The sequence below is a fragment of the Vanderwaltozyma polyspora genome, genomic scaffold, assembly GCF_000150035.1.
Source record: "Vanderwaltozyma polyspora DSM 70294 KpolScaffold219 genomic scaffold, whole genome shotgun sequence".
NCBI lineage: Eukaryota > Fungi > Ascomycota > Saccharomycetes > Saccharomycetales > Saccharomycetaceae > Vanderwaltozyma > Vanderwaltozyma polyspora.
In genome coordinates this window covers 1-10,729 of record NW_001834510.1, presented here as the reverse complement: position 1 = coordinate 10,729, position 10,729 = coordinate 1, and the positions used below count along the sequence as shown (strand labels likewise).

Here is a 10,729-nt window from a genome sequence, read left to right as displayed (position 1 = left end):
AATTAAATATTTTTTAGAATAAAGGTGATTTAAAAAATATATTATATGATTTCACTAAAAAAGATATACCTTCTTCTTAATTAACCTTTATTGTAATTATTAATATTACATATTATTGAATATTATAATAAAATCCAAATACTAAAGTTAGAAATAGGAGATAAACTTTATAATCATAATACGACATTATACTACATAAAGATTGGACACTTCGTAGATTAAAGATGAGTTGTCATAACATTCAAATTTTTGATAAATTCATATCACTCATAAAAAATAGTAGCTCATCATCTTCATCCTTATTATTATTTAAATCTTGCACCACCTTTTTATTTTGATCTTCTGACAAAACATCAGTCGAAAGAACTGAAGGCCTGTGAAGCTTTGCATACGCAGGAACTGCTGCTGTTGTAGGATGAGAGTAATAGGAGGGTTGCTGAAATGCAATTTTAGTTTTCGAAATTAAACTTGAAACACTTTCAATCGAATGAGGGGATGTCGAGCGCTTAAAACTTGGCCCAATAATTCCAGAAGCCAGTAATTCTTCCCCCTTTGATTCATGTTCCTCATTAAAAAGAGGCTTGTCAACTAGTTCATTTTCAATTCTTCCTGTTGTTTTGGGTTGTGAAATATTAATTTTTGATTTTTCAACTGAATTTCTTCTGCTCACTACTGCAGTCTTAAAGGTATCTTGCTCTTGTAGATTAGTTTTCGACAACCTTGAGGGAATGGATGGATACTGAACAGGGGGCGATACGGACGGTATTGGAGAGTGTGAAACCGACGAACGCCTGTGCATGCTTGCATTCACACCTTCTAATGAAACACTCATTGAAAGATCCTCACTTAATATTTCGTTAGATGACTTTAACTTTTGAAAACGTAAGATGGAGTTCGAAATATCAGCGTTATTGCTGCTGATATTACATTTCGTTATTCTTAGCTCCTGTTTCTCATCCATCATTTTAACAAAGTCCAACAAATCATCTGTAGGAGCATTGGACTGTTTAACCAACCTTATAGGCTTCTCAACATTTTCTGAGGACTTGACACTTGAGTGCCGGCGAATCCTACCAAATGAAGAAGAGTATTTTGATCCACTACCAACACTTGTGCTTTCAAGCTGAATATCTTCCAATTGACTTTGACAGGATATGGAATCATTTCTTGATCTCTGTGCTCTTAATGTTGCTATTACAGATGGATTTGATGTTGTCCTGATCATAGCTTGACTTTGATTGATGGTGCAGCTTCCTACAGAACCGGTCTTGAAGGGGTGAATTGGCTTTGAATTCAAGTCTTTCTTACCTATTGAATTTCTTTCAGATGATGATGCCAGTGCAATATGCGAATGGGGAGAAATAGAAAGAGACGTGTTTGTATAATTTTTGTTATGCAATGGTTCTAAATGTTGATGGATATTTGTAGTATTTGAAGCTACATTATCAGACGAATCTGTAGATTGATTAACTTCAAATCGACAATCATGGCGGAAAGAAACTGATATTCTCAATAGCCCTAATGGCGTATATACAGGTGTGATTTTCCTCTGTTCAAGATGAGGTGGTATATTTCTTTCATTAATGACATTTGAGTATGTACTAATAATAGGTTTGCTTAAACCTATTCTACCCTTTGATAATATTGGTTTTGAACCATCGATTACCTTACGTTTTAATGACAATATTAAATTAGTGCTATTTTTGGTCAAATTTTCTTCCAACTCATTACTAGGCAGAATTTGAATCAACGTTACTAAATAACGGGCGAGTAGCACAATTTGTTTTCTAATTTCACCAGTAGAGTCAATCGTTCCTCTATATGATTGAAATGCTGCGGATGTATTATCCAATTCTATTAGCCATCTTTCCAGTACAATTTCTGACTTTTTTGTGCCTTTACAAACATTCCAAACATTCCCGTCATCATCTCTTAATGTAACAAAATGATTAGGCGATAACTTCTTTAAATCTAGCAAAGTCTCAATTACCAATGGTGGGAGATTCCTTTCATTTTCATCATGGAACCATTCATTAATAGTTTTAGGTAAATCAGGTTTTTCATTTAAGTCTGAATCAAATTTTTGTATTTCTTCCAATAAATGTTGATTTTTGTTTAATTTTGACGAACATATTAATAAAGTCGATCGTAGGAAAAAATTATGTATTAAATCAATCAACTCTCTATCACAATTATGTGGAGCCATTGTATAGTTATCATTGATTTCAATTAATATATTAGGGATATATGATTACTATTAAAAGTGGATTGATAAATGTTGAAAGTTCAATGATATAGAAAAGAGTATTGACTGTTAATTGTGTATGAATCTTCTTTTTTTATGTTTTTTTCCTTTTCAAGAAAAAAAAGGGTATCTTTGAAAGATTAAAAAAAAAATGAATGTTTAAAATTTAACAACACGATAATGAGCAAACTGACTCAGATTTAATGATTTATTAGAGCTTTTTCTTTAGATTTCCTTTTTAAAATCCCTTCTAAATACCAGTTTTTCAATGAGAATGATAAAGCAAAAATTTCAATTAATTCCTACTTCTTGAAGTAACTGAATGTGAGTTAAATTAGATGTATTTAAAAAGGAAGATTAGCCAATTCCAAACTTAATTTGCCGAATAAATGATATAAACTTCAAATGTTTTCCAAAAAAAGATTACCTATTATCACTCGTTGCTTGGGTTAAAACTAATCCTAATAGATCAAATAATTTTTTTTATCTCTCTTGCCTCTCTTCCAAAACAAAAAAAGATGGATATTAGAAATGCAATAATGTTAATAAATATGTCCTATATATCCAATATATCCACTAGCAAATCTATTAATTTCACTTTATACTATATCTAAGATAGTAAAAGAATATAGAACCCCAAAATACAATAGCAGAGTAGCAGAATAGACCTACCTATAATTTCTTCTACTTCAAATAACTATATATATATATATCAATACAATACAATACAATACCAGATAACACTTCTAAAACCTTCAAAGGATCAGAAGCAATAATCTAGCCTTTATTCACTGACTTCTTGAAATACGTAAAACCTTTATCCTTTATTACACACTCTTGTTATATATAAAATTAGATGTACTTAAATCATTCCATTCATTAAATTTAAATTATTTCTATGACTATCAAGATTCGCGTATTTTACTCTAATCATCTTAACTGTAAAAAATGAAAATACGAGTGAGGGTAACAGTATGTTATTGGAACACGTGATGGGTATTCGATGTATTATTTGGCCTTTATTATTATTTAGTTGTATATTGAATTTGGTATACGTTAGAATGAAGGCTGGTAGGCGTTTATTCTATAGGATCTTAAGGGTGGAGATCTGTAAGTTAAAGTAAATATACTTGTTAATAATAATAATAAAGTTCTATATTTGTCAGAATTATGAGGTAACACGTGATCTAAACGTATTGTATTGTTTCAACATAGTTTAATACGAATGGATTGTAAGATCTATGACACCAGATAATAAGTGTTATTATCGTTCATACTTATAAAGAATAATAGTAATTACTATTTGAAACAGTTGTATAGTATTGTATATTATTTACTTACTTTGTACATTAGAAGAAGGGAGATAGAACTCTTTAATTAATAAATATACTTATTTACAGTACTAATCTACCACCAAATAGACGAATAGAATAATTACCATAACAGCATTTATTCGACGTACAATTATTAGATATCTACAACTAAAGAATTCACAACAAAGAATACAGTATTACGACATTATTCATATAGGATAAAGAAATGTTACTTTACACGAACGTGTTATTTCTGACGTTAAAACTTTTCCAACACTTTATATAAGAAATGACAAGATCTTAATTGACACTTGTCATGTTAATTATATTCCCATGTGTATATTTTATACTTTAATACACCGGATCAATATCAACTTATTAAGAATGTCCTTGGAAATAAATAAAGAATCTATTACTATGAACGATTCTGTAAAGAATACACAACCCTCTGATTCTCTACAAAATAATAATTACAGGCCAAAGAATACAAAATCAATACAACTGTATTGTTTGATCCGGAATATTGAATATCAATGTATTAAGTATTTATCTAGGGAAACAAGCCGTAGAAGTCAATACTTAAGGTTACTAGTTATAAGCTCTATGAGGTTAATTAACTATTATAATAACTATACAGTAGTATTAAATATATAAAGATCTCTATGGTCTTCTGTCTAATAACAAAAGTGTATATCTTTACTTCAGGAGCTATGCCCTTTATATACGTCATGTCAGTTGTCTATTAGCGTCATTCCTTTTAACAATCATGACAGATCCTCTTTCCTTATTCCTGTCATCTTGTACTAACGTGGAATCAATACACAACAGAACTGTATTGTTTTGACCGGTTATTATATAATAGTGAATAAGTATTATATTAGTTAAAGAAGTAATATGTGTACTATATTCTAATATATTAGTATAAGCTAAAGGTAGATATACTGATTAATATATTAAGTTGTATATTGTAATAATAATTAAGTCTGTCCCTTTTAGTTTGGGAACTTATTCATGTAGCTATGATAATTATCTAGTTCTTTATATACGTTCTTGTTTGTGACAGTGTCGCAAATCCTTTGTTTATTGATTACTCCACTTCTTCGTATTATGTTATAATCCGAAATCAATACAGAACCATAACATACTATCAGAATGTCCTTATTAAATAATACAACAAATGTTGTATTATTTAGTGAAGGCATTCTAATAGTTTGTTAAGGTTCGTAGGACGTTGCTTATGTTCAGATGTAAAAGTAATATCTGATTGATTCATTTTGGTGATTGATACAAGATGTTTTTAATATAATATTTATATTTATTTCTCCGTAGTGTCTTATAAATGTAACTAAATAAATATATATTAATATTTTAGATAAACAATATTTTAGATGTACCAAAATGTCATGCCTTTTTATAGGTTTAGATCCAATCTCATAATCTCAGAATTATTAATTAATTATAATAAAAATAGTGATGCCTTTGCACTCCACTTCTTATGATATGATTTGGCAATTACTTAGAAGGTCGAGTATGACATTTGCGATCGAACAATTGCAACGTGTCATAACCTTTACTGTCATAACCTTTACTGCCATAACCTTTATTGCCATAACCTTGAAACCCATTAGTGTGAACCATACATTTTAGGTTACAACAGCTTACGATCAGGGTTAATACTGGTTTGTAGGATTGGTCTCAACTGTCATTGTCACTGGTTTACTAGATAACTGGATCATTTCTTTATTCTGATACATAGTTACTTAATATATGACGTTACATAAGGTTCTTTTATACTTCAAGATGCCTTGAAGAATTTTCACTTCGGACAGACACTCGTGAGACATGATAATATGGCTTTATAAGAAACGTCACATGACCAATGTCAGCAGTTAATAAGATTGACACCAGTCAGAATGTGAGATGTCACAATATGAGTTGGCTGCAACCAACTCATGAAGGAGATTAGGAAATATATAAAAGAATAGAGTAGATATGTATATTAGGAAGAGTTTTCCATTTAGTAAGGAAAGTCAAGTAAGAAATATATATCAATATATTTAGTGTTGTATTTTAATCAGAGTTATTCATATTAATAACAAGTAAGCACATATTATACAATAACAAATTTTAAAATATATTGGTCCTATAGTGTAGTGGTCATCACTTTCGGTTTTGATCCGGACAACCCCGGTTCGAATCCGGGTAGGACCTGACTTTTTGTTTCTTAAGAAGAAACTCAACCAGCCCATTTATACAGAAGTGTCGTTTTTTCTGTATTATGGTAAAATGATCCGAGAGAATTGGTTGGTGATCCCCATATAAGATCATATTACCTTCCATTATTTTTTTAAGTTAAGTTTCTTAGAAAAACACGGAAGTTTTGCCCTGTATTCCATTGAGAAACTTGGCGTTAAAATACATAGCTAGTTTGAATCTAGAAAAACCGCACTACTAATGTTAGACCATTAGAGTCACAGCCTCACTTTTTGAAGATATATAGGATTTAGCCACTTTAGATAGAGGCTTAACCACCGATAGATAAGAGATAAACAAGGTGTCAATGAATAAGTTTTCGCTATTAGTCTATGTTTGTTTTTTCCCACAACGATAGCTTCTATCTGTATTTTCAAGAAATATTTTTATATACCTTAACAGTAGTTGCAGTGATTAATTTCTATTTTTGACATACAATTTTTAATTTTACCAGGTAATATAAACAGATACATACACACATATACATATATGTATATATATAGCTATAGATAGATATAGATATGAGTGCCATAATGAAGCAGTCTTGAAACCAACTAGAGTTCCCAATCCCACTCACAATTCCAAGTCAAGATCAAGAACATAACTAAATCCAATCAATCAATGCCTCGCCACCATAATCATTATAATACCTATCAACCACAAGCAATGTACTACCAACCTGCTCCACAACCTATATACATCCAACAGGCACCACCACCACATCATCACGACCGCGGATGCTGTGGAGGTGCTTGTTGTTGTTGTGAAGCAATTGCAAAAATACTATGTTGCATCTGTCTATTAGAAATATGTTGTCCAATATAAATATAACCGATAGCAACAAGACATAGATATATCTATCAATGGAGAATCAAAACTTCATCACCATCATCATCATAACCAAAAAAAAAATCAGAACAGTTGGCTAGACAAAGTTGATGTGTTTTAATACATGGCTACCCTCGACTCGAAATTCTCCTTATTAGTCATTTTTCGAACATATAATTCCGCTTCGTTCGATATCAGAAAAAAAAAAGAGCTCGACATTCCAACCAGAAGCAGAGTAAAATCAAAAGCAAAGCAAGGCAATAATAATAGTAATAATGCACACACCAAGAAGATTGATGAACAAGTGTTTGGAAATAAACGCTTCTAACAAAACGTTGAAGGAGTTGGGATGATTTAAAATGAGTAATACATTAATTTTGCAGTTAACACATTAATTTTGCAGTTAACACATTTTTTTCAGAGTAATTTTAACTTGAAGGAATAGATAGATGAGATTATAATATATATATATATATATATATTTGGACTCTAAGGTTAATTACCCATTATTGTTGTAATTGTTCATTACATATCCAAGTATAAAGATATAATAAAATAGAATACTAAATTTTACAAGAGTCTTGATCTCTAGCTTCCCTAAAGCATAAGAACCTGCAGCAGCAAGAAACGTAGAAGTACCTTTATTTTTGCTATACTCAGAAATTGCATCTTTAATAATATAGACAAGCAATTATAAATTTTGAAATTTCTTCATATTGATAGATATTTTCACTGCAACTAATATATTTATAAAGATATAAAAATGTTCATTAAAAATGACCATGTTGGTGACAGAAGCCGGTTGGAAGATTGGAGAATTAAAGGTTATGATCCATTGACCTCTCCAGACCTTCTTCAGCATGAGTATCCTATCTCTGAAACTGGTAAAAAAAATATCGTCGATGCTAGAGAATCTGTTCATCAGATTTTAAATGGTGAAGATGATCGATTAGTCATAGTAATTGGTCCTTGCTCAATTCATGATCCAAAAGCAGCTTATGAATATTCTGAAAGATTAGCCAAGATTGCATCAAAATTATCCAACGACTTATTAATTATTATGAGAGCTTATTTGGAAAAACCAAGAACTACTGTAGGTTGGAAAGGTCTAATCAATGATCCAGATATTGATAATTCTTTCCAAATTAATAAAGGTTTAAGAATTTCAAGGGAAATGTTCACTAATTTAGTAGAAAAATTACCAATTGCTGGTGAAATGTTGGATACTATTTCTCCACAATTTCTAAGTGATTGTTTTTCATTAGGTGCAATTGGTGCCAGAACTACTGAATCTCAATTACATAGAGAATTAGCCTCAGGTTTATCTTTTCCAATCGGGTTTAAAAATGGTACTGACGGTGGCTTACAGGTTTCAATTGATGCCATGAGAGCTGCTGCCCATGAACATTATTTCTTATCTGTTACAAAGCCTGGTGTTACAGCTATCGTTGGTACTGAAGGTAACCAAGATACTTTTGTCATTTTAAGAGGTGGTAAGACTGGTACTAACTACGATGCTGAAAGTGTTAAAAAGACAAAAGAATTCTTGCTAAAGGCCAACTTGATTGATGAAAACGATAATAAAAGAAGAATTATGATTGACTGTTCTCATGGCAACAGCAGCAAAGATTTCAGAAATCAACCAAAGGTAGCGCAATCAATTTATGATCAGTTATCTGCTGGTGAAAATGGGTTGTGTGGTGTAATGATAGAGTCAAACCTAATTGAAGGTAGGCAAGATGTCCCTCCAGAAGGTGGCCGTGATAAACTGATTTATGGTTGCTCTATTACTGACGCCTGTATTGGTTGGGAAACTACTGAAAATGTATTGGAATTATTAGCTGAAGGTGTTAGAAATAGAAGAGTAGTCTTAAAGAAATAATTCAGGTTCGCTCATATTAAATGGAAAGTAGAATAATATATACATTAAATATTGTATATAACTCTCCTTTCTTTATATCTCACATCAATAGTCATTTAGGTATCAATATATATATATATATATTATTTATTGAATCTAGAGATCATTTAATTCTGATGTCAATGTCTTGATTTTTAATTCAGCAATTATTTAAGGGTATAGTGATTTGAATAGTTCTTGAAAGGATTTAAAATTATGATCGAGTTTCGTGAAGTTTACGTAATCGTTCTTTTAACTCAACGTTTTCTTTTCTAACAAGCTCCAACTCAATTTGTGTCTGTTTAGAACTATTAAAAGAGAGCAATTTAGCCATTTCTTGATTTTCCTTTGAAAGGTTCTCAATACGCAAGACTATTCTACGAGCTATTGATTCGGTATCATTATTTCCATATTTTGTTATAGGATTTTCAGTATCTAATGCCAAAGCTGTTAATACACATTCAAATTTATCTCGAAGATCACTTAAGGCTTCCTCTTTAGACTGCAATTCTGATGATAGCGTCTTAAATAAACTTTCAACAGAATCAGGTGCAATTTCTTGAGCCAAATCTTTTTGATTAATTTTATCATGCTTAAAACCCAGTTGATTGTAATCTAAAGACTTATTAAATAAGTCTTTTTGGTTTTTCAATTCCTTAGTCAATGAATTTAATTGTTCCTCTTTTATTCTTAGATCTTCCTCCATAAATAACTTGGAAGGATTTTCATCTGAGGTAAGATCTTTTTTAGTATCCATAGAAAGCATAAGATTCCCTATTGGAGGGAATTCAGAATATTTAATAGGTGTACTATTCATATTATTTCCAGCATTTATATTTAAAATTTGATTACTACCCCCATAAGTTTCAGAAACCTTTACAGGCAAATTAGATCTAGAAAGCGTGTATCCTCTCATTGGAAGATTCGAATCTTGCCATATCCCATTACTTACAGGTATATCTTTCTGATAATCGAAGGGATTTTGCATATTAACCACACCATAAGCAATCTTGTGAGAATTTGGATGAGATGCCTGTGTGACGTTCTGATTAAAACTTCTACCTAGTTGATCCTGTTGCATGGCCTTCAAATTATAAACTTTCTTTGGAACAGCGTACTCTAAACCGATAAATTTGTTATTATTAATATTAATATTATTATTATCCATTTCCATCGATTACTTAAATATCCCAAAAATATTCTACAACAATATTGTTTTTATATAACCTTGATGACCTTAATCTTTTTAAGGTTTGTTTCACATTTATATTTGTTATATAAGCTTTATATCAGCCGAAGCTAAGATTCTCTGGGATTTGTTCGCGATGTTTTAATGATATTCCATGTATATTTAAAAGAAGGACAATGACGAACTTAATAGGCTACATTTGTTATTGTATTTGCTAATCTAATGATACTTATTTATATACATATGGTTTATTAAATAACTCTTGAATAAATATATATATATCCATTTTTGCTCAATTCTTCCAGATCTTCCGCGATGACTATCTTTTCGTCATTGTACAATACCCAGCGTTCTACATTTTCTATCTCCTTCTTAATAAAAGCAACGTAGTGTCCAGACTGAACTGAATTACCTTTGTGACACACTACTGAAGTTAACTTATACTTTCCTGGCTCATTATAACCACATGTTTTATTTTCAGTATTGCTTGGACTATCTGCTTGTGGAAGTTCACCATCATCATCCATATTGTTAAAGACCCATTCCACACTCCTATTTAAATCACCTTTATTTAAAATTAAGGCTTTCTTTGAAAGTTTCATATCTAACCCCATTGCGACCATGTTGCTCAACGATTCTTCATCCACTTCTGTCTTTGATGTGGCTTTTTGAGGAACTTCAAATGGATCATTAAGATTTGTATCATCCATGTGTTGAAGTAACCAGTTCATAGTAGCTTCTGTATTACCATTACCACTATAATACAATGCCCTTGTTATAGCATTCTCTGTGAACCCCATCTCAGAAAGTTGATTGATTGTTTCTTGATTTGGAATAAATGTATAGTTTTCATCGGCATCCTCCAATAGGACTTCAGATTCTGGATTAGCAGCTTTAGCTTGATAGTTGCGAATATCCAATAGTTCGTCATTACCTAGACCTGGCATTATCAACTCATTGCTAGTTTTTAAAGGTACCCAGTTTTCTAATTTAATTCTAAT

General features: G+C 31.0%; 5 protein-coding genes and 1 non-coding gene across 6 annotated transcripts; 3 read left to right on the top strand and 3 right to left on the bottom strand.

The window, feature by feature from the left end:
• Positions 1-241: 241 nt before the first annotated feature.
• ATG13 (serine/threonine protein kinase regulatory subunit ATG13) lies at positions 242-2,206 on the bottom strand (the record flags this gene model as incomplete). The annotated part of the gene is made up of 1 exon (XM_001642277.1): positions 242-2,206. The coding sequence occupies one exon, from the start codon at positions 2,204-2,206 to the stop codon at positions 242-244; it is 1,965 nt and encodes a 654-aa protein (XP_001642327.1).
• Positions 2,207-3,891: 1,685 nt separating this feature from the next.
• On the top strand, positions 3,892-4,212 carry Kpol_219p4 (Tkp4 protein; the record flags this gene model as incomplete). The annotated part of the gene is made up of 1 exon (XM_001642276.1): positions 3,892-4,212. One exon carries the CDS (start codon positions 3,892-3,894, stop codon positions 4,210-4,212), a length of 321 nt encoding a protein of 106 aa, XP_001642326.1.
• Positions 4,213-5,697: 1,485 nt separating this feature from the next.
• On the top strand, positions 5,698-5,769 carry Kpol_219trna1. Its single transcript has one exon. It is a non-coding gene; the product is annotated as a tRNA-Gln (tRNA).
• Positions 5,770-7,402: 1,633 nt separating this feature from the next.
• ARO3 (3-deoxy-7-phosphoheptulonate synthase ARO3) lies at positions 7,403-8,521 on the top strand (the record flags this gene model as incomplete). Its single annotated transcript, XM_001642275.1, has 1 exon — positions 7,403-8,521. The coding sequence occupies one exon, from the start codon at positions 7,403-7,405 to the stop codon at positions 8,519-8,521; it is 1,119 nt and encodes a 372-aa protein (XP_001642325.1).
• Positions 8,522-8,753: 232 nt separating this feature from the next.
• Kpol_219p2 (uncharacterized protein) lies at positions 8,754-9,713 on the bottom strand (the record flags this gene model as incomplete). The annotated part of the gene is made up of 1 exon (XM_001642274.1): positions 8,754-9,713. One exon carries the CDS (start codon positions 9,711-9,713, stop codon positions 8,754-8,756), a length of 960 nt encoding a protein of 319 aa, XP_001642324.1.
• Positions 9,714-9,979: 266 nt separating this feature from the next.
• Kpol_219p1 (uncharacterized protein) lies at positions 9,980-10,729 on the bottom strand (the record flags this gene model as incomplete). Its single annotated transcript, XM_001642273.1, has 1 exon — positions 9,980-10,729. A coding segment is annotated over one exon (750 nt), but the record flags the coding sequence as incomplete, so codon positions are not given.